Here is a 24749-nt window from a genome sequence, read left to right on the forward strand (position 1 = left end):
TGTGAATAAATGTCACGCTCAACAACTTTTAGGGTCAAGAGATGACAGATATTGAGTTAGGTCTGACATTAGCAACGTCAAGGACATGTCATTCTTTCAAAACATTTTATTAAATAAGCAAAGTTATGCAACCAGAAATACTTCACATTTCACAATGTTTTATCATTTTTTTTTATTGTTTTAGCTTTAGTTGTGACTGAAATAAATATATTAATCAACACAATATATTTGCAGAAGTATTTCAGTAAGACAGTAATAACGTGAGTTAGCCGGTTAGCCAGAAACTTGCACAATATAAAACACAAAACTATGAGTTTTGAACAACTGGTAGAAAATATATACTGTACAAAAACCATAATTGGGGCACTTTTAAAACCACCAGGATGCCTTTCCCCATAGACTTTTATTGTCTCTCAAGTGCATTACCCTAAACAGGACTTTTGGTCATTTTTATAAACTGAGGGACAAGTCAAAAGTCTTACGTAATCGAAAGCATGTCACGGATGACATTTTTTGCTTGTTCTGAACCTGGAACATTCTTGTGAAATATTGTTTAAAATAACCCCCGGCCAGCACCAAAAACTGCCGACAGTGTGCCACCAACTGCATCAACAGCAAAAAACGTACAAGAGTGAAAAATGGCCCATCTCTTCTCTTTGCAGAGCTTTGCTGATGAGGTCTCATGTGACGCATTACTCTCACACACCTACATGCAGAAATCACACATGCTTTTCACGAGGGAGTTTCTGCATCAAGTAAACAGTTGGCGTTGACATTACACACGCCTTTAATGTGTTTCCTCCACGCACAAGAGTTGCTGAAAGTGTAATTTTAAAAATTAATTGGTCATCACTTTGGTACCTCCTCAGGGAACTGGATGACAGAGGAAGAACGGAAAGGAAAACTGTGAAATATGACAATACTTACTAAGGATAAAATGCAGTATTTACAATGGTGCAATTTTTGAGTCCATTTTCTCTATATTTTTGGAGTGAAAACAACAGATATTTTGAGTCCCAGCACACGTTTCTGACAAAGCATTATACATGGGCGTCGGAACCATTGTATGTGGGTGGGACAAGACCACTTTTTACAACCAATGATTTTGGACCCACTCACTTTTATTGTCTCTAATTCAGCACATGTCGGTTTACCTACCCCTAACCGATAAACACGTTAGACGCTTTATTTCCACTTTTCTAATATTTTCTTCATTTTTATTGAAAATAAATGCCTTTCCGATTTGATATGCGATATGTGGATATGTGGAAAAGGGAGTAGAGCGAGTTCGGCAATAGGCGGATTGAAACCTTGGGTCTATTTGCGTCAAAACTTTCTGTCATGTGTTTTACCCTACACTATTGCTGCACTATTGTCCCAGTATCATGAAATAATTCAGTGATTTCCGTAATTTTGTCTGCCCCAACCAGACATTTAGTAAACAAGGCGGTACATTTGTACTTAATGTAAATGTTAACCCACATTTTTTTTGCTTCCGACGCCCATGACATTATACATGCAAAAACATGTATAGAATGGTTGAATGTAAATTTCACCAAGTAAAACATGTTCCTGGATCAGCATCCATGTTGATCCTGAAACAATATTCTAATCATCAAATCAGATTTGAGGGATAGTGTTACAGCAAAACCAAGTTTATGTTTAGGCTTGGTTTTTTTATGGTTAGGGGCTTCTACACCATTCTTATTCACCTTTCATTTCCCTATAATTTTAGGGTTAAGTTATGGGTCAGGAAGGGGTGGGCGATATATACCGGTAGACACGGTTAACCGGTAGAAATGTGTCAACCAGTAGAGATTTTGGAATATATTCTCTATCACAGTTACGCTCATGTGAAGTTGCTGTGCTGAGCAGTCACAAAAGCTTATCGTTTGCATGCGTTTTTTAAGCATGGCGGTTTTAAACTAATTTCAGTAAATGCGTGCGAAAACTGAACCGTGTGTTTTTTGCCGTGTAATTGGACTTGAACGGTAGGTCAAACGGTGTGTCAAAGTGACAATATGTTTGCAAGTACACAGAGTCATTTATGCCTTAATGTGAACGTAAAAAGTTGGGAAAGAACTGAGAAAGAAAGTGCACGAGTATATTGGATCTGTGCAGTTGGTCTTAAAGTGACAGCATCCAAATTTACCTGCTGTCGTTATTTAATGCTAATCAAACAACAAAAAAAGAGAAGATCTCACTGCTCTTGACTGAACCACTTTTGTAACTTTAATAAGAATAAATGTATATTTAATTTACACAGTAAAGACTATGCAATGTTTTTTTATACATTTGATTACTTTTATAATTAATCGCATCCAAATTAAAAGTTTGTGTTTACATAATATATGTGCGTGTACTGTGTATAATTATTATATATTTGAATACACACACATGCATATGTATATATTTAAAGCTACACTATGTAAATTTTCCGTCCACTAGAGGTCGCCTGTTCAAAGCAAAGGCATAGTTTGATGACGCCACGTTTGAGCGCAGAATCTTGGGACGTGTGGTCTTCACCTCACAGCCAGTGGAAAAGAGTCAGGATAGGACTCGGGCAGAAATCATATTCATGGATGCGATTATTAACGTTACTGTAGTATGAAGCAGAGCAGGACCGAGTGTTGTGGAGCTGAGCAAGGCCGCAGGAGCGATTGAAGAGCGGGACTTATTATGGCATGTTATTATGGCATTTATGGCATTATGACACGGTCGCCGGTGCCACTTACTCTTTTCCAGTCATGAGTATGAGGTAACGCAACTCTGTTTATCGTATTAGATATATCTAAGTGTGTTGAAAAGGAAGCTATGAAGTTCTCTCGGCGGCTGCTAGGACACACTGCAAAATAAAACTGGAAACCGAGGGGAACGCAGATATGACGCAATCGACAGACGACTTCCTCAAACGCATAGCTCACACGTCCAGGTTCCTTGGTTAAAATAGCAATTTCTCATGATTTACAAATAGTTGGAAACATTTGGGATTTTCTAAGTACAAAAACTGAACAAAATATATAACAATGGCCTAGTGGTTTTTGGATATTTTACTGCAAAATTCTTACATAGTTCACCTTTAAGAAATATATAAAATATATATATATATAATATAATATATATACATATACATATACATATACATATACATATATACATATACATATACATATATATATACACATTTAATTTAAATTATATACTGTATAAATACTATATATACAAAAATAAAAGAAATTATTGAATATATACATGCGTGCATATTTATGTATACATAATAATTATACACAGTACACACACATATATTATGTAAACACAAGCTTTTATTTTGGATGCGATTATTCGTTTGAGGGCACTAACTTAAAGCAAAAATAACTATATTGTGATGTATCGTTTACATGAAATAAAATGACTATATAATCGTTATATAAGATTTGGGTCATATCGCCCACCCCTAGGGTAGGGTTAGGACTTTGTTTTTAGACAGCAATGTTGTTCCAGAGTCAACAAAACTTATGATCCAGGAACATGTATTACTTGGCAAAATCACGGTGACCGTATGAAATGACTGTTGTTGTTGTTTTTTACAGCACAGATATAGAATATATATAATGCTGCATTAAACTAGCTAGTGATTGAATGAAATGATCTTCCTATTTTATAGCTAACCCGTTTTTGCAGCAACTAACATCAATCGTACTATAGTGGTCATTACTTTGTCGACAGAGACTAGAACACAACACGACCCATGAGGGTACAGTACCCCACCGATAGGAAGTCGGGGTGCTTGCCGTCTTTGTCTGTGCGGTGGCTGCTCTTAGAGCAGAATGCTGCACACCCCTTTTGTTGTGCCTGGAATAGCACAGGATTGAGCAGGGTGATGTAATGCTCTTGCAGCAGGTGCCTCTGATTGGCTCGCACCTTCAAATGCCAACTCGCACTGTTCAGGCAGTGTCTGTACGATGCCCACATCTCAAATAGCTCCCGAGGAATACGCACAAAGGCCAGCTCTCTCAAGCAACCCTCTGCAACTTAATGTGGGTGTAAGGGGAAAGGCTGCCGACACGCATAAATGGTGGTTGCATAAAACAAAGCCGTCAATAAATCTAACAGGACTGCAGGGCTTGTCAGTCAGGTTTGATTGTGCCACAGCTGTTTGTGCTGACTATGGGTGAAATAAAATGCAATATAAGCAAGGTTAGATTAATATCAGCCAGGGTCATCATGTTGGACAGAACGCAAAATGTGCAAAGCACGCGTTTGTTGATTTTAGGACATGAATAATAATGAGAATCTCATATATACACTTCTAATCTTGCAAATTACAAGTACAAAAAATATTTCACCATAACAGGGCTGTTTCTGTGTCAAAGAGTGCCTTCCCAGACTTTAGACTTGAAAAGACAAAAAAAAATTGAGGGTGATTTGATTCCTTCAAAGGGCGTATTAATAACATTCTCAGACATATTAAGAATCTTTTCAGCCTAGATCTTTTAGTGAAACAAGACCTCCAGAGCAAAAACTTCCCTCTCCTTTTATGAGATATTTAAATGACTATTTTGAAGGAATAGTTCAAGTAATTCCAAACCTGCTTCTTGCTTACAAAAAAAAAACAAGTTTGGCAGAATGACACTTCTCTTTTTCATAAAAAGAAAATGAATACTGACCAGAGGCATTCTAGCTTCAAAAATTAAGTAAAACACACAAAAAAAGCACCATGAATGTATTTAATACAACGTGTATGCAAGTCTAACCACACAAGTGCCCATCCAAATACGGTGACATCTTATGTCCGATTTTGAATATATATCTGCATATTCAAATTTGCAAATTATATTTTAGAGCTACAACAGACAAGAATTGTTTTAGTATAAAGCGACTTAATTTTTGTAATTATAATGCATTTTATCCAAAGTGACTTACATTGGGACACGGAATCAAAGCCATGACGTTGCAAATGGCATGTTTTACTGTTTAAGCTACATGACCTCAACCACTTTGTTCTGTTTCTATCATAAAGCCATCAAATGCCAGTAGAAGACTTGGTATATAGCACGCTGTGCTCATACTGACTACTATTATGTTATGGTGCTTTTTTTTTGGAGCTTGACAGCCCCTAGTCACTAATCACTTTTTCCTATATGGAAAAGAGCAGCGTGGACATGCTTCTAAACATCTATTTTTTATGGTCTACAGAATAAAGAAAGTCAAACAGCTTTGGAATGACATGATGCGTAAATGGTGAAAATAGTGTAATTTTTGTGAACTTTTTCTAGCATAAGGACCGGTTATGTTCCATCCTCCAGTGCACAAAGCTTTGGAGAGGAGATGAACAATATTTCATCCCCTGCATGATACAGTTATGCATTCAAAGACGGCCAAGGCTTCACAAAGGGTGGAAGGATGGACCAGAAGTGGCAATAATAGACCTCATTCAGACTGTCCTGTGAACTGCTCTGTTGTGGCCAAGCAGATCTTGCACAGAAACTGATGACCTCCAGCTGTGCTCTTGTCCCAGGATCATGAACATGATGAATGTCTCAGAACGTTTTAAACAAAATAATTTGCCTGTATGACAATATTAAGATGGTTTCAATCGCAAATACAGCATGAAGTTCCAAGTCAGTCAGATGAAGTAAACACATTTGGTGGGAGGGACCCAAGATGTGAGTTGCATGGAAATTGAATTCAACATGAATGCAAAAGGATTTATATTCCCTACATGTAACAGATCACATTGGTTTGAATGCGAATTAGATCATCAGCCCACATAAAGACGCATTTAGATTTTGTGTGATACATTGCAAAACAACAACAAATGCAGTTCAATGGGAAACAGCAAAGTAGGACTTACCTGAGCAAAATAAAGGTTGAGCAGACACAATGTGAAGAACTGCAGGCAGACTGGAAAACAATACAGGAGCCAGAAGGGCAAAGGCTGAAGCTGGTTTGCTTGAACAACATTTTTAAAGTAGAAAGAGAAGAGTGTCGTCCTCAACGCCGACCAGAGCAAACACAGAAAGAGAAAAACACTCTGGTAGCTGAAGCGCTTGTATCCGTAGTGCAGAATCAACCAGAGCTGCAGGTAAACAAACACGAAAAGGAGCGAATACAAAACCGTGTAGAGAACCGTGAGACCGAGCTGCACGGACGGGGGAATCGCAGCCTGGATCAGCTCGGCGGAGGAGGAGGAGGATGAAGAGTCCGTCCAAACACTGACACTGACCTGGTTTTCTAGTGAAAACAACATATCGCCAGGATGCTCGCTATCACGCCGACTTATCCAAAACGTTCTACCGTTTTCCTTTTCCGTGAAACTTTTCATGTAGATGTTTTGAAATCATGAGACATTTAAAAACGTCAAACTTAATTACAAATGACATGAGCTGAAAAGGAATAGCTGCAGGCTGCCCTAAGTTGTTATCCTATGGAATAAACTTTAACGCAAATTCTTGGATGTCTAGAAGAAAAATGTGGAAAACAGATGATTTAAAATAAAAAAAACGGCAGAGTCCCCCAATCTCTGCATAGCAGCTCCCTTCGAGCTAAGAAAAAACAAACTCTAGAGCTAGAAAAAAGCGATCAGCTGGCTAGCGTTGCAGCTCCGGCCCCGCCCACTGACCAATGGGAAAAGACTAGAATCTGACGCGCTTGTGTCGCCATGTTGGCTCTCAGTTGAATAGAGTTGAATGGAAAATTTCTGTCGCATTCGATCCAAAATGACTTGGCTTTTCTTGTATGCTGGACGAAGAGCCATTAGCGCTCCGCCTAATTTTTGGAGAAACCAATCATTTGTCTTTTTAAGTGCCCTGCCTCTGGTCCTCTACGTTCTTTATTTTCAAAGTAGGCTATCTGTGTTATTATTCTCAGTACCATCTATGTGCTTGGACGTTTAAGCAAGTTGCTTTTAAAGTAAGCCTGCAGTAGTTAGTAGTTAATTTGTAAGACTGGATTGTAATCATATATATATATATATATATATATATATATATATATATATATATATATATATATATATATATATATATATATATATATATATATATATATATATATATATATAATGATTACAATATATATAATGATTACAATCTAGTCCAGTCAATCTATCTATCTATAAATATATCTATAAATATATATATATATATATATATATATATATATATATATATATATATATATATATATATATATATATATATATATATATATATATATATATATATTGGTATGAAAAGCCAAAATGACAGGCTTTTCAAATGACTTCCGCCGATATATCTATATATATCTATATATCTAGATAGATAGATAGATAGATAGATAGATAGATAGATAGATAGATAGATAGATAGATAGATAGATAGATAGATAGATAATAAATAAAAAAATATCTGCAAGGCAGCTCCTTCCAAGCAAAGAAAAACAACTCTGTAAAAAAAAAAAAGAATGATCAAATGTAGATAATGTGATCACTCTCGGGCCCCACCTTCCGGCCAATAGGAAGAAGCTGGAAACTGACGCGCTTTAGTCGCCATTTTGGATCTCATGTTCGTTTTAGCCAAAATGAGCCATAATCCCTCCGCCTACTTCATTCTCATTGGATTTCTCATTGGTATTTTGAGCTTTCTGATTGGTGTTCAACATAATTAAACCCTCCCCAGACATTTGATTGGACAACCTTTGCGCATGTTGTTGTAGACGTCAGTTTTTTGAGGATGTACGCTTCACTGGTAAAGTTAACAATCGCCCGTATTCATTAATTTAAAGGATTTGCAAAAGGGTCGTATAGTTTGTTTTTACCTTAAACATGCAATATGCTACGCTATGAATGATGCTTTCAGTTACACAGCACAGGCAAGTTGTTTGATTCGAGTAACCTTACCAGTTATTGATAGGCTCATCCCTAATATGAACTCATGCAAATGGATGTAAGTTAGAGGTCCATAAAGTGGAAAAGGGCACCATGTCCATCATCTATTTGGTTGCGTTTCTATTTGGCCTGACAGCAGAACAATGTTCCTCCGAAATGATAGAAGATTCCAGCCAGAGCTTCATGGAGAGGATGCAAACAGGGAAAACATCCTTTATATACTTTGGAAATCATGGTGAGACTTTGTTAATGTGTTGCAAATGATTGCAGAGCAATTATAATTAAAGGTAATTTTAAAAGTTATAAAACTCCATAGGCAATTACTTAAGCTCTATTTTTACTTGCAGTCAATCCAACCATCGAACTGTTCATGGAAGAGCTGGAGATGTCAGCTGATGCCCTAGAGGACTATGGGATAGCTGTTGTAAAGGTGAGCAAAATATTATTTGATCTCACCAGAGAGTAGCATTTGAAAGAAAGCTTAAAGAGCTTTGGTTTGTAGTCATGTTAGTTTTTCAACTTGGTACATGAAGTTGACTATTGCTGCACTAAAGCAAAACAGCTTGAATAACTGACTGTTTTTACAGGTGAACTGTTCAAAAGATGCTATAGCCAATTACTGCACAGGAGAAAAGCTAATGACCAAGGCACACTTGTTCAGGTATAGGTTTATATAATTTACCCTCATATATAAACATTTCTGTTTAAAAGTTTGTGGTAGGTCAAATTTAATGATTTTTGAAATTATTCAGCAGTGAAAATAAAGACGCTTATCATGTTACAAAATATTTATATTTAAAATTAATGCTGTACTTACAATATCCCAAATGTTTCCAACTATTTGTAAATCGTGAGAAAATAGCTATTTTAACCAAGGAACCGGGACGTGTGAGGGAGTCGCCTGTCGATGGCGTTACCCTCGGTTTCCGGTTTTAATTAGCAGAAATGCTTTACTCTGACTGCAGTGTGCAACAAGTGTCATAGCAGCCGGCGAGCGAACGCACAGAGTAACGTCATAACATCATTTTCAACACACTCAGATGCATCTAATATGATAAACAGAGCTGCGTTACCTCATACTCATGACCGGAAAAGCGGAAGTGGCGCCGGCGACTGTGGCATAATAAAAGTCCTGCTGCTCGCGAGGCGTGTGTTGCTTTCATCTTATTAACAATCGCTTCAGCGGCCTTGCTCAGCTCTCACAACACTCGGCCTTGCTCTGCTTCATACTACAGTAACGTTAATAATTGCATCCGTGAACATTATCTCTGAGTCCTATCCCGATTCTTTTCCACCGGCTGTGAGGTGGAGACCATATGTCCCATGATTTTGGGCACAAACTTGGCGTCATCAAACTACGCCTTTGTTTTGAACAGGTGACCTCTAGTGGACGGAAAAGTTACATAGTGCACCTTTTAATAGGGTTCCTACAAGGTGCCTAAAGTGAATTTGACTTTGAAATTGAAGTCCTGTTAAATCCTTGAAAACAGACATATTTTTTGAAGAGGTACTTGAAAAGTGTTTGAATTATTAAAATACAATAAATATGAAGTTAGTGTTTAATTTTTTTTTTTCGAAAAACCCCCCACAAATTTAATGCTGCAGCCTGTATGAGACATGGAGCCATTTTGCATGGCTATAAATGTGATATTAAGTATATGAAACTGGTCAGTCATATATTCATGGGGGAAATAATCTGGTTTGAATGAGGAAGAATGAAAGGATTGATCTCTTCGGAGTGAAACATCAGATACCTTAACTGTAATTTGAGTAAAAAAACAAACAAACAAATAAAATTATTATTTTTATTTTAGATTTTGTTTGATAAGTGTAGTCCTTGAAATACAAAAAAGTCCTGGAATTTAATTTTACAGAATCTGTACAAACCCTGTATTAAGCTGTTTACATTGATAATAAGAAGTTATTCTTGAGCATCAAATCAGCATATTAGAATGATTTCTGAAGGATCATGTGACAGTCAAGACTGGAGAAATGGTGCTGAAAATTAAGCTTTGCATTCACAGGAATAAATTACATTTAAAAAAATGTATCAAAATACAAAGCTGTTATTTAAAAATTTGTATCAAATAAATGTAGCATTGGTGAGCATAAGATTTACTGACCCTAAACTTTTGAACGGTAGTGTATATACCCATATGGTTTTCTTTCATCCATGGAACACATAGGATATGTTTGACATACTCTGAAGGTTAATAATGTCCGCATGAAAAAGAAAAAAAAAAAGAACCATAAAAATTATCCATATTACTCCATATAGTCATACAGGTCTGGAACCCCAAAGTTTTTTGTCTTTTATCATTCCAGAGGCTCTGAAGTCCTGAGGAGCTTTGACATTGATACCGTATTTGACGTCAACGCAATTGTTTCTCATGTCCTTTTGTGAGTTCTTATTTAAGACATATAGTAGCAACAACATTTAAAGATCTTCATATTTTGCCTGATAGAACTACAGTGAACATGTCCTTTTATCCTCCATTCAGCTCTGTGCTCTACAATGAAGTCCGTTACGTGCACACACCTGCTGAGCTGCTGCGCGTGGAGAGTGCTGCCAAACAAAACAGTGACATTGTGGTCGGTCACATACCGGTGCTCGGCCTTCCAGGTACGATCTCTATTCTCTATTTTGCTTTTAGAGTCCGTTATCTTGGTTGGAATGAAACAATAACATCTCTTGTTTCTTTATCTGAACAGAGCACCGAGCTTTGATGGAGGCAGCATTTGTGTATGGAACCAAGTACCAGTTTGTCCAGACAACTGGCTCTCTAGTCCTGAAACACATGGGGTGAGCTTCACATTACTCTAAAGATCGATATACTTTCAAGCCCTCTTAAAGTATTAAAAAAATAGCCACAAGGTGTTCCCAGTGTTGTTCTAAAGCTCTTATCAACTGTATACAACAACCACAATATATTCAGCTAACATTTTATTAAAGTGCCCCTATTATGTTTTTTGGATATTACTTGTTATGCAGTGTGAATGCAAAGTTTCAAATTTCAAATGCATTTTGCAACCTTTTTTCCTGCTGGTGCAACTGAATTTGGTTGGAGGTCGCACTGGTGCGACCACCGCAGTGCCCAACTGATAAAAGCTGCCATTTCTGTTACATATGAGAAACATCGGATGGCAAATGAAACGAAAGCGGAACGGAACCGCGCTACTCGTTTGAGCTGTGCTGCGCGGACCGCTTCCCAGCGCGGAGCAATAATAGACATCGCAGCACGAGCTCATATATGGGCCAATCTCGATCACACGAGTTGTGATTGATGATCAGCTAAAATTCACTGACCACATCACTGCAACAACCCGGTCCTGCAGATTTGCATTATACAACATTAGGAAGATTAGACCCTTCCTATCAGAGCATGCCACACAACTACTGGTCCAAGCTCTTGTTCTCTCCAGACTGGACTACTGTAATGCTCTTCTAGCGGGCCTTCCGGCATGCACTATCAAACCCTTGCAACTGATCCAGAATGCAGCGGCGAGGTTGGTCTTTAATGAGCCGAAGAGAGCGCACGTCACGCCTCTCTTCATCAGTCTGCACTGGCTGCCAATAGCTGCTCGCATCAAATTCAAGGCACTGGTGCTCGCCTTCAAAGCAACCACTGGCTCTGCACCAATATACCTAAACTCGCTCGTTCGGACCTACACACCCTCCAGGAACTTACGTTCTGCTAGTGAACGACGCCTTGTGGTGCCATACCAGAGAGGCATGAAATCGCTCTCACGGAGCTTTTCCTGGGCTGTTCCCACCTGGTGGAATGACCTGCCTATCTCAATTCGTGCGGCCGAGTCTGTAGCCATTTTCAAAGAACACCTAAAGACACATCTCTTCCAGCAGCACCTGACCAATCAAGAATAGCACTTATCATTCTATTCATTTTCTGTCTGTCTAATTTATTTAAAAAAACAAAAAAAAAAACTGTCCTGTGTGTTCTGAGCTAGATTAACTGAGACTTGCTACAGCACTTGCATACTGTTGCCCTTGACTGTTCTAGTTGCTTCTTTTGCTCTCATTTGTAAGTCGCTTTGGATAAAAGCATCTGCTAAATGACTAAATGTAAATGTAAATGAATTCACCACAGTATTAATAACATCGCTACTGCGAGACCTAGTGGGAAGCGTTTGGTGCTGAATTCTCTGTTATAAACCACAGATAACAGATCAGAGCTGACGTGGAGACCAGGAGAAACATTTTTGAAACATTCAAGGGTTTCAGTCCACAAATCATAAACATTCACCATGGATTTACCGCCCCACCGCACCAATTAATGTTTTTGGTTATAAATTCATTTTTGAAAGTGTGTAACTCAGGCCCTGTGTGCTCTAGCACCCTGCAGACAGTTTTGGCTGTTTCCACTAGATTCCAGAATATATTTTTTGGGGGGGTTATTACAGCTCAGACAACATATACTTACATGTTTATCACTTTTAACAGTGATTTATCTAACTTCAAAGGGTTTCCTGTAAAATTACACCAAAATTGTGTAATTAGCCCACTGTATGTGGGTATGGGAAGCTTTTCAATTTGGGTAGGCCAAATCCAGGCGTAAATCCCAAAAATGCTCCCAGAGCTTAACTACCAATTTATTCTTATTTTCTAACTTAAAGGGTTAGTTCACCCAAAAATGAAAATTCTGTCATTAATTACTTACCCTCATGTCGTTCGATACCCGTAAGACCTCCGTTGGCACAATGGCACGGTTCACTCTCAAGACCCTTAAAAGGTACTAAAGACGTCGTTACAAAGTCCATCTCACTACAGTGGTTCTAAAATAACTTTATAAATCGGCGAGAATAGTTTTTGTGCGCAAAAAACCCCTAAATAACGACTTGCATAGTGATGACGATTTCAAAACAAGGCATCATGAAGCTTCGAAGCGTTATGAATCAGTGAGCCGAATCATGATTCGGATCGTGTGTCAAACCGCCAAACTGCTGAAATTTGGCGATTCAAACCGCTGATTCGACTCGCTGATTCATAACGCTTCGAAGCTTCATGATGCCTTGTTTTGAAATCGTCATCACTATGTAAGTCGTTATTTAGGGTTTTTTTGCGCACAAAAACTATTCTCGCCGATTTATAAAGTTATTTTAGAACCACTGTAGTGAGATGGACTTTGTAACGACGTCTTTAGTACCTTTTAAGGGTCTTGAGAGTGTAAAGTGCCATTGTGTCAATGGAGGCCTTTCTGAGCCATCAGATTTCAACTAAAATATCTTCATTTCTGTTCCGAAGATGAACGGAGGTCTTACGGGTGTCGAACGACATGAGGGTAAGTAATTAATGACAGAATTTTCATTTTTGGGTGAACTAACCCTTTAAGGGGAAAAAAAGATACAAATATTTTGTATTCTCAACTTTTTTTAAGAATGTTCTTATCTTTTTTTCTTAAGATTGCTCTTAAGATAACATTTAAGAAGTATTCATATTCCCGAAAATAATGTTCTTTAAAATCATCATAAATAACTTCTTAAAGTTAGGATAACCTCCAACCTATCTTAAATACCCAAATGTAAGATTGATTTGGTTGTTTCAAATATTAACCATTACAACATAACAGTACCTAGGTAAAAATAATATATATTACTAATAGTACCATGAATATGGACGAGTACTCTGAAGTGACACAGATCGATCTTTTACATGTATATGATGCGACTCAAGCTAGAACTAGCGAGGCAGCACAACACACAGATACCAGACACATTCACTCTAGAGAGAGCGCAAGAAAGACAGAGCGCAAATTAATGGGAAAGACCGCTGCATTTTGAGACAAACTCTTTTAAAATAACGATTTTAATGACACGGCGCATTAAAAACACGACTCCGAGTGATTAACTCCCGTCAAGCCAGTCACAACTAAAATAGTCTGCACACTTATTAGGATTGCGCAAAAAGACGGGCTTTGAGGTGTTTTTCATTCAACGAGTCTTCAGCAATACAATAACAATAAAATAACACCTTTCATTTTCTTCTTAAGTAAAAAATTAAGATGTTCTTAAGAAAATATTTGAGAATTTCTTAAGAATTTTTCAAGAATTGCACTTAGGAACATTCTTACGAACTTTTACGAATTTATCTTAAGAACTTCTTTCTTAAGAAGATTTTCGTGAATCTGGCCCCAGATACAGTAATGGGCATTTTTTTCCCCGACATAGAACAATCAGAACAGACTGGGCCAATCAGAGCAGAGCAGGCTATCAGAGAGGAGGGGTTTAGAGAGACTGAATCTTTTATCGAACCGTTTCAGACACTGTGAGAAATTAGGTGATGCTGCATTAGTGTATTATGAGAAAATCAAAGTGTTTTTGACCTTAGATGCATGCAAACCTATTGTAGGAGACCTGGAAAAATGAGAAACTTTTAAAATAGCATAATAGGGGCACATTAATAGATATTGTTCGGTTTTGTCTTAAATTAGATCAAATTCTTCTACTTCTTTTGTGTCTCTTAAATGTATCTTGTTCTGTTATCTATCACAGGGTCATTGATTCCTCTTCCTCACAAGCACGACTGTGGTTTTTCCACTGTAAAGGTGTGTCCAGGCAGTCTGATCCATGCCCCAGCATTCCCATGAGGAAACCACTCAAAACCATCAACATACACACTTTTCTCCAGCTGATGGAGGCACCTCTAGTGGTGAGTAAGCATCTTCTTCCTGACATTTATGCCAGTTATGATGAAAAGGAGTTATTCTGATTTTCAAGTCTCTTGCGTAAGTTCATGATTAATTTTTGGACGTTTCTGGCAGACAGAGGCAGAGGTGGACCCCTCTGAGGTAGATGTGTTTCATATCCACCTCAGTGTGCCCGTGCTGTATCTGTTCTCTCAGCCCCAAACCCAGGGCCTGGACCGGGCCACCGCTCAAACTCTCGCCCTGCAGCTCCGTGGGGAGGTTGGTGTAGTGCTTATTCACAGGTGCGGATGATGACAGTAAAAACAATAGCGCAATTCATAAAACTTCAGCATTTATAAAACAAGATTCAATGGGAAATAATGGGCAACACTTTACAATAAGCAATTAGCTAATGCATTAAAATGCAAGAACCTTCTTTATGCCCCTCGTGCCAGAATCCATTATTACTGAAGCATAATTTAATGGACTGTCATAGATTGAACTCTGTTAGAATTCTTTATTTTTCAGTTGACTCTTATGAAAAGATTTTTAATGAACTAAGACTAGTTCTAGAATTTTTATCTAAGATAAAAGGTAAAAATCTTTTTAAATCTCTTTCTCACCATGAATATAGACGGGGTTGCTGGCATGGCGTTAAACTATAAAAAAAAAAAAAAAAAATATCATAATATTGTTTTAATATTGTCTTAGTTAATTTTTATATATTATTTAATCTATTATTTCTATTAAGTATAAACTTAGGTTTATACGTGAAACGTTTATAAAAATCTTATATCTTATAATCCTATATTTTAAAATGTAATTTATTCCTGTGATGGCAAAGCAGAATTTTCAGCATCATTACTCCAGTTTTCAGTGTCACATGATCCTTTGGTGCTTAAAAGGGCACTTCAGCGCTGGGAAGATGAATGTGTACTTAAACTGTCATTTATGTAGTAGAAATGTGAAATTATTTTTGTCTCATGTGGATGAAAGACATCAACTCCCAGAATGCACTTGCTTCGCTGCCCTAGGAGGCCACTCCCAAAGCCACGGCTATAGGTTATCACTTGCCTACCGCGGCACCGCCCCAACGTCGTTTTGATATTCATAGTAATAAAATAATTTCGTTCAGTTAGAGAATAAACACTACAATTAAAAACTGAACGTGTATTTTGAATAACGTGTGAGTGAGCCGAACAAAAGTCACGACACAAACTCAGATTTCATTCATCACGAAGGAAGATCTGAGCAGAGCTGAGGTAAGCACGGCGGTCATTCTCGGCGCGTGTCCAGTCTGGCACATTATCAGATCGGATATGGAAGCTAAACTTTCATAGGAATTCATTGAAAAGTTGAAACACTCACTTTGCTCCGCACCGCTCCGTTATTAATGTCCGAGCCGAGCTGCAGCGGGTGTGCACATTTACATTCTGTGAGTGAGATCCCTCCCCTGTGGGTGGGTTGAAAACATGCGGAACTAGCTCCTGTAGTCTCTAGCCTCTGGCCAAAAATCCTCCGTCATCGGAGGACTTTTCCAGAAATAAAATGCATAATTCTCTCGTCTCAGGGGGATATGAGGGAGAAAAGTACCATAATTCGAATATACTACCGGGTTTCTACTGATACAAAGCTTAATGCTAAATCACTGAAGTAACCCTTTAAGAAACATTTCTTCTTATTATTATTATTGTTGAAAACGGTTGTTGTGCTAATATTTTTGCTACCGTGTTTTATAGATGCTTTTTTACGGATTCTTTGCTGAATAGAAAATTAATTTATTTGAAATGTTTTGTAAATGTCTTTACTGTCACTTTTGATCAATTTAATGCAACTTTGCTGAATAAAGGTATTAATTTCTTTCCAGAAAAAAACTTGACGTTAATATGTGTAATTATAAAATAATCTTAACTAAATTAATTGATAAATTAGTTAATTCATGTTAGTTCAAAGGGCATTGACCAATTTTTCATTTATGAATTAGTGTACACAAAAATAACCATTATCCAAGATTATTCATAATAAAAGTATTATTTATTGTTAACATGTTAAGAGGTTAATGCTGTATACACCTTATTGTAGAATGTTGCCTAATAAGGTTGGTTTTATCTGATATGATATGAGAGGAATTTGATCTGATTGGTTTCTTTTCCCTTCGGCTAAAAACAAAAGTTGGAAGTATAGAAAGTTCTTAGATTTTGGTGAAATATTATGAAAACAATCTTTTCTTGGCATATGCACAATATGAGTAAAAGTAAATGGGGTCAGTTTTGCTATATCCATACAGTATCCAATAAAATACACATCTCCAATTTTCCTTCCACAGATTATTTTTCAGTATCTTAATTAGTTTCTTTATTTTCATTTTTCAGGGACAGTCCTAACGTGAGAACTCCACTGAAATACAACGCTGCTTACAGACACCCACAGGAGGTCAGTTTAACCTTTGAATGTGGTTGTGATTATTTGAAAAGCCTGTTTCTAACAAGAACTTTTGTCAACAGGATGTGAAATATTTTACCCTGAATAGTGCAGAAGAGGTTATGAAACTTTTCAAAGAAGAACTTTTGCAAGAACACAAGATTGAAGATGAAGAGGGAGATGAGGAACATTGGTCAGATCTTGGTAGGATGCCACCTATGCGATCACTGCTAACTAGTACCATGTCTAAGAATGGTTCTAAAGATCTTGTTGATTTATCCAGATATCCTTGATGATGAGGTATCGGAGTCTGTGTACAGAGACCGTGATCATATGCCGGATTTGGAGTCTGTTACTGAACTCACATCAGACACTTTTCAAACTACCGTCACACAGAATGATATCACGGTTGTGCTGTTCTTTTTTAAATGTAAGTTTTAATATCTGTCTCACTATATTTGCTGTATTAGAGGAATCAACCCTGATATATCCACTTTTGTCCTCTAGGGGATGCTGTCTGTATGGCTTTCATTCAGTCATATATAGAAGTGGCGGATGCACTTGAAGGTAAAAGCATTTCAATGATGGACACAATTGCTAGAGTTGCAGAATGTAGAAATGCTGTAAATCGAGTTATGTCTTTTTTTTCTTTCTTTTTTTCTCTTTTTTTTTAAGACTCATTTGATGGAATCCATTTTCAGCCAATATTAAAGAAAAAACATTCTGTGATCTCCACATAATAAATAGTTTTGCTTTTACAGTGGCCTTCAAATGTATTAGGATATTTAAGTCATTGCATTAGAAAGTAAAATAACTTTTTCCTCAGAAGCAACATCCCTTTTCTGAGCATTTTTTGTAATGATTTTTAACCAACTGGTCTGTGGTTTTAGTTGATCGATGTCATCGGTTCCTCTATCCTTTATTTCCTAATTTTTCTTTAAATAATTTGGTTTAATTGATTCTAATTGTATTGTATCATTGTATATCATATTCTGTGTTCCACATAAAGTCACACAGGTTTGGATGTGTATATATAATCTTCAACTAAAGGGGGCAAAGACTTTTTTCTCACCTGAAGATTGCATAATTAAAACGTCAAAGAAGTGAAGGATTCTCCACATTTGTGTCCATTTTATCAAATGACACACATATGCAATGTTAAAAACTTGCACAAATGTCAGTCAGGGTGGTGAATGCACTAAATGCTCTGTCTGTCCCGTTCTTTATCGTGTTTAGATGTGAGTGGGGTGGAGTTGGCGGCTGTAGACTGTGGAGAATGGACTGATATTTGCAGTGATCAGAATGTCACTTCCTTTCCCACTGTTATGATCTACCGCCCCATAGCTGCTGCTCAGCCGTACACGGGCATGCTGGGAACCAAGAGCCTACACAGGTTCATACTACTGTGAGTTTTACATCCTCTTTTCTCACACAAAGTGCGATCCTCTGGGTGTGATTTAGTCTGCGTCACAAAGCTGGTGTCTTTTTTAAATTAGTGACTTGATGATTGTGTGCAGGAGTCGAGTGCTTCAGTGTACATTTGCAGTTTTCCTTCTGTTATATGTTCTTATATGGCTTTGAGCTGATAATGGCAATTGCGGTGTCTTATCTATAGAGCACCATCAAAAATCAATTAATAGTTGTTCCCAAGACAACAGTGCAGTGATAGTAAATGATCTGCCTACATTCCCACCCGGAAAGCCAATAGTCTTTAATTAAGACCATTCCACACCTCAGTAATGATATTTAATTTTGTTCTTGCAGGAGTCTGGTCTCCAGTCCTTCTCATCTATCCTCCTCTGCTGAGGTGATGTCATTCTTAGAGGGAGATTTGTACAGTAAACATGTATATTTATCCACTGTCAGAGTGCTGGGCCTGTTCAGTTCCAAGCAAGACACGGGTAAGCTCCATGTTCCCAGGATTCACCAAATGCAATGATTGGACGAACATTTGTTTGGTCATACATATATACAGTGGGGCAAAAAAAGTGTTTAGTCGGCCACCAATTGTGCAAGTTCTCCCACTTAAAAAGATGAGAGAGGCCTGTAATTTTCATCATAGGTACACTTCAACTATGAGAGACAGAAAATCCCATATCGATTTTTAAAGAATTTATTTGCAAATTATGGTGGAAAATAAGTATTTGGTCACCTACAAAAAAGCAAGATTTCTGGCTCTCACGGACCTGTAACTTCTTCTTTAAGAGAGGCTCTGTATTAATGGCACCTGTTTGAACTCGTTATCAGTATAAAAGACACCTGTCCACAACCTCAAACAGTCAGACTCCAAACTCCACTATGGCCAAGACCAAAGAGCTGTCAGAGGACACCAGAAACCAAACTGTAGACCTGCACCAGGCTGGGAAGACTGAATCTGCAATAGGTAAGCAGCTTGGTGTGAAGAAATCAACTGTGTGCAATTATTAGAAAATGGAAGACATACAAGACCACTGATAATCTCCCTCGATCTGGGGCTCCACGCAAGATCTCACCCCGTGGGGTCAAAATTATCACAAGAACGGTGAGCAAAGATCCCAGAACCACACGGACCAAAGTAACAAAAGCTACCATCAGTAACACACTACGCCGCCAGGGACTCAAATCCTGCAGTGCCAGACGTCTCCCCCTGCTTAAGCCAGTACATGTCCGGGCCCGTCTGAAGTTTGCTAGAGAGCATTTGGATGATCCTGAAGAGAATTGGGAGAATGTCATATGGTCAGATGAAACCAAAATAGAACTTTTTGGTAAAAACTCAACTTGTCGTGTTTGGAGGAGAAAGAATGCTGAGTTGCATCCAAAGAACACCATACCTACTGTGAAGCATGGGGGTGGAAACATCATGCTTTGTGGCAGTTTTTCTGCAAAGGGACCAGGACGACTGATCCGTGTAAAAGAAAGAATGAATGGGGTCATGTATTGTGAGATTTTGAGTAAAAACCTCCTTCCATCAGCAAGGCCATTGAAGATGAAACGTGGCTGGGTCTTTCAGCATGACAATGATCCCAAACACACCGCCCGGGCAACAAAGGAGTGGCTTCGTAAGAAGCATTTCAAGGTCCTGGAGTGGCCTAGCCAGTCTCCAGATCTCAACCCCATAGAAAATCTTTGGAGGGAGTTGAAAATCCGTGTTGCCCAGCGACAGCCCCAAAACATCACTGCTCTAGAGGAGATCTGCATGGAGGAATGGGCTAAACTACCAGCAACAGTGTGTAAAAACCCTGTGGAGACTTACAGAAAACACTTTTGTCCTCTGTCATTGCCAACAAAGGGTAAATAACAAAGTATTGAGAGGAATTTTTGTTATTGACCAAATACTTATTTTCCACCATCATTTGCAAATAAATTCTTTAAAAATCAGACAATGTGATTGTCTGGATTTTTTTTTCCCTCATTCTGTCTCTCATAGTTGAAGTGTACCTATGATGAAAATTACAGGCCTCTCTCATCTTTTTAAGTGGGAGAACTTGCACAATTGATGGCTGACTAAATACTTTTTTGCAACAATACAGTTAGTCCATGGTTCAACACGTTTTTTTAAACCACGGTTTTCGGTTCGGTTCTGATGGCTTGTCACATCAGTTTTTTGCTATTCTATTCTTAGGCAACAGGAACAGAAAGAGGTTAAGGTTTTTTATTGCAATACTCTTTCTTTATTTTACTTAAAAGACTTGAAAAACCTTACTGAAACTTAAAACTTTACTTTAAAAAAAAACCTTGTACACATTCCTAGTGTATATATAATATAAAATAAATATACAGTATATAAATATTTACACTGGCAGCTCAGCTGTACAGCAGCATTTAAGTATGAAATTGAATGAATAAATGTAAAAATAAAACACTACATAGACTTCACTATAAAATATACATTGATTCTTTTTAAAGCTACTGTATTTAAGTTTTTCAGTCAAGCGCAGTGAGTGATTTTCACTTTGTCTTTTTTTGTTTTTATTAACATTAAAGGAATAGTTTAAATTAAAATTCTGTCATCGATTACTCACGCTCAAGTTGTTTTAAACCTGAATAAAGTTATTTCTTCTGTTGGACATAAATATATATTTTGAAGAATGTTGAAAACTATCCCTTTAAAGGCATAGCAGACTTGATTGAAATCATGGACATGATTGAAAACTAAATTAATACTGGTTTTGGCATACAATATGACCTCATGAAATGCTATTCTACTTGTATGTTCTATTCTTTATTTTATATTATGGCAACCAAAATGTATTTTATGGGTGTAGCGTGTATTGCATAACTTGATATGCACATGAATCCGTCAATCATGTGCTCTTTATGTTTTAGGTGTGACCTCATTTGAAGAAGCTGCAAGACTCCTCAGAGGAGAGACAATCCTTGGGCTGTTTGCCCACAAAGAGGCAGAGCAATGGTATCTGACAGTTTTACCGCAACTATTTTGATGATGTAATCAACTTAAGATTATATTTTGCATTCAAAAAGATTTTAAGCCCCTTAACAAGATGATACATGTGTGAATTTTTCAGTGTAAGAAAGCGTTCCAGCTGACTGCTCTGTATTTGTTCAGGGTAGAGGGATTGTCAGTCAACCTGCCTGCTTTACTGGTATCACGCGGCCCTGGAGTTCCTTATAATGTCTATTCTATCCCATCATCCTCACCAATGGACCATGTCTCACTCATAAAACAAGTGGAACTAGATCGTTTTGTAAGTTGTTTTCGGAACATAGTTGCAAACTGTCACTTTAGTCTCTAAAAACCATTCTTCACAGTTGCACAATGGTACATTTATATGTGTTTTATTGGAATATAAGTAACATGAATTGACTGGCTCTCCCCACTGTGCTGTTAAACTAAACTAAAACTATTTTAAAAATGTGTTAGTTAAAATGTAGCTGAAATAAAATATAAATAATCAATGAAACTTGAATAAAAAAAAAAACATAAAGAATGAAAATGAGAAATGTTGCCTTGGTAAACTACGAAAAACTCACTAACCAGATGAAAATATATTGTGTTTTGCATTTAAAGCCTGAACTGACAGTGGAGAATCTCCCCTGGTATTTGGAGGATGGGAAACCTTTGCTACTGCTTTTTATTGGAAAGGAGGACAGCACAGAGAGTACAAAGTCTTTAGCAGAGATAAAGCGTCCTCTGAGCTCTGGACAGCTGGATTCCTTCCTGCCATGTTGGATCCATCTGTGAGGAACATGATCTGTTAGATAAATTAATCAAAATGCATGCATGTTAAGCAAACCCTTTGTTAGCTGTCAACAATGGGGTTTTATTGTTCTAGGGGTCGGACACCTGTTGGGAGGTCTATCCTGGAGAAGTATCTTGGCTTTGTACCTCCACTTCCTGCTTTGGTGATTTCAAAGTTAAGAACTGGAGGAGAGGTGTTCCTTTTCCCCCCAGAGAGTCCCCTAATGGCTAAGAACATAATACAGTGGATTCATGATGTGGAAAACAGACGGGAACAACCAGCAGGTGAGTCCATCTAGCTTTTAATTAGTTTTTTAATCCAAAAAACAACAAAATATGGTTCCGAATTCAGGCCAAGGCAGTCAACACAATTACTATTTTCATGTTTGTGCTACATACATGAAAGATACTAGCCTGGATGCCAGCCGAACTTAGCCCCGCCCATTTGAGGTCAGGATGTTCGGTCTGGACTTGATCCGTTGTGGAGCAATTACAGGGAGTGCAGAATTATTAGGCACGTTGATTTTCTGATCATATTTTTTTTCCAGGCACATTTGACCAATTCCAAACCACAGTAATCCTAATAACTACTATTGATTTAGTATTTAATAATGTATAAGTGATATATAATTGTTCATGAAGGCTGGAAATGAAAATCACCTTATATTCAGGTGTGCAGAATTATTAGGCATGTTTTCTTTTACAGATAAATTGAGCCAAAAAAGAGATTTAACTCAGTCTGAAAAGTCAAAAAGTATTAAATGCCCATGAGAAGGATGCAATACTAATGCAATACTAGACATTGCAGTTAAGGCATGACCATTGGACAGTGAAATGCTCGTTGGGTCAGCAGGATCTGACAAAAACATGTGGCGGAGAAAAGACACCTATTAACCGCAAAAGAATTAAGAATTAAGGTGAAGAATTAAGGGTGAAACCATCAGGAACCCTTTAGTCTCCAGCGCCACCATTTTCCAGAGCTGAACCTTAACCTGGAGTCTCCAGAAGTGCAAGGTGTCAGGATCTCAGAGACTTCAGTTAGGTAAAGAATCCTAAAAAATGACCCCCACTAAATAAGAATCATAAGCTGAAGTGTTGTAAAATACATGAAGCCTGCTTTTTTATAGGCTTTATAGGTTTTATAGGTTGAGAATGACTATTGAAGGACCAGCACCACATCCACTAGTACAACTGTTTGAAGAATTCATCTTCCAGAATCTGGCAGTACGTTTTGGGAGTTCATTTTAGTCCATCCTGAAGTCCGTTTTGCAGAGATGGACTAAAAATGAACTCCCAAAACGTACTGCCAGATTCTGGAAGATGAATTCTTCAAACAGTGGTACTAGAGGATGTGGTGCTGGTCCTTCAAGAGTCACTCTCAACCTATCTGTCCATAAAGCCTATAAAAAAACCTTCTTCATGTATTTTACAACACTTCAGCTTGTGATTCTTATCTAGTGGGGGTCATTTTTTAGGATTCTTTACCTAACTGAAGTCTCTGAGATCCTGACACCTTGCACTTCTGGAGACTCCAGGTAGGTTGCAGCTTTGGAAAATGGTGGCGCTGGAGACTAAAGGGTTCCTGATGGTTTCACCCTTAATTCTTCACCTTAATTCTTAATTCTTTTGCGGTTAATAAATGTCTTTTCTCCGCCACATGTTTTTGTCAGATCCTGCTGACCCAACGAGCATTTCACTGTCCAATGGTCACGCCTTAACTGCAATGTCTAGTATTGCATTAGTATTGCATCCTTCTCATGGGCATTTAATACTTTTTGACTTTTCAGTCTGAGTTAAATCTCTTTTTTGGCTCAATTTATCTGTAAAAGAAAACATGCCTAATAATTTTGCACACCTGAATATAAGGTGATTTTCATTTCCAGCCTTCATGAACAATTATATATCACTTATACATTATTAAATACTAAATCAATAGTAGTTATTAGGATTACTGTGGTTTGGAATTGGTCAAATGTGCCTGGAAAAAAAATATGATCAGAAAATCAACGTGCCTAATAATTCTGCACTCCCTGTATGCTCAAGCCAAAGCTGTTCGGACCAATCAAATTGTCAGGGCGGGCTTTATACGATGATGGACAATAACGTAACCATCCATGTCATGAGCGCTTGCGTTGAATAAGTTTGAATCTGAGTATGACGACGTCAGGCTAAAGTACTCTGTGTATCCTTAAATTATTTTTACAACACCGGCAAAGATCGTTTACACATCTTTCATCTTCTTCTACTTCTTCCGGCGTGTGTGCTGTTGAGTTCTGTTGACAACTATGCAGGGTTTTTTTTATTTGTATTAAACATTACAAAACATCACAGTATTAAAGCAGTACAGATAGACATGTAAGCGACAACTATGTGTTAGTGATGTGTCGTTCATGAAGGATTAACTCATTGTCACATTAAAGATTAGTTCAAAAAGAATTGTTTCAGAGAGCGATTTGTTCATTTTGTGTTGACATCGGTTCTGTTCAGGATCTTATGCATTCAGTCTATGGGTCTGTGAGTTGGTGAACGAATGACTCGAACCTGAAGACTCGAGAGGCGAACTAATCTTTCCAGGGAACAGACATGATTAAATGTGAAGTGACAAAAAGAAAGAACGACTTTGATTCGGAGCTGAGGT

General features: G+C 37.7%; 2 protein-coding genes across 5 annotated transcripts in view; one reads left to right on the top strand and one right to left on the bottom strand.

The window, feature by feature from the left end:
* Positions 1-6588, bottom strand: part of gpr137c (G protein-coupled receptor 137c) — a 33161-nt gene extending 26573 nt beyond the window's left edge. Inside the window, exon 1 of the mRNA XM_079833595.1 lies at positions 5855-6588. Coding sequence (XP_079689721.1) covers positions 5855-6325 — 471 coding nt within the window. The 5' untranslated portion in view covers positions 6326-6588. The remainder of the gene's footprint in view (positions 1-5854) is intronic.
* Positions 6589-7688: 1100 nt separating this feature from the next.
* txndc16 (thioredoxin domain containing 16) overlaps positions 7689-24749 on the top strand; it is a 36309-nt gene continuing 19248 nt past the window's right edge. Inside the window, exons 1-19 of one of the 4 annotated variants that reach the window (XM_079833590.1) lie at positions 7689-7854; positions 8007-8105; positions 8218-8300; positions 8458-8531; positions 10196-10270; positions 10372-10493; positions 10583-10673; positions 14378-14534; positions 14647-14813; positions 16884-16944; positions 17016-17136; positions 17216-17362; positions 17440-17499; positions 18169-18337; positions 18697-18833; positions 21238-21322; positions 21479-21617; positions 21941-22110; positions 22206-22396. In XM_079833590.1, coding sequence (XP_079689716.1) covers positions 8027-8105; positions 8218-8300; positions 8458-8531; positions 10196-10270; positions 10372-10493; positions 10583-10673; positions 14378-14534; positions 14647-14813; positions 16884-16944; positions 17016-17136; positions 17216-17362; positions 17440-17499; positions 18169-18337; positions 18697-18833; positions 21238-21322; positions 21479-21617; positions 21941-22110; positions 22206-22396 — 2128 coding nt within the window. In that variant the 5' untranslated portion in view covers positions 7689-7854; positions 8007-8026. Of the gene's footprint in view, positions 8106-8217; positions 8301-8457; positions 8532-10195; positions 10271-10371; positions 10494-10582; positions 10674-14377; positions 14535-14646; positions 14814-16883; positions 16945-17015; positions 17137-17215; positions 17363-17439; positions 17500-18168; positions 18338-18696; positions 18834-21237; positions 21323-21478; positions 21618-21940; positions 22111-22205; positions 22397-24749 lie in introns of all 4 variants that reach the window. The other 3 variants (XM_079833591.1, XM_079833592.1, XM_079833589.1) reach the window with 3 other exon arrangements.

The sequence above is a fragment of the Gobio gobio genome (assembly GCF_949357685.1).
Source record: "Gobio gobio genome assembly, chromosome: 13".
Classification (NCBI taxonomy): domain Eukaryota; kingdom Metazoa; phylum Chordata; class Actinopteri; order Cypriniformes; family Gobionidae; genus Gobio; species Gobio gobio.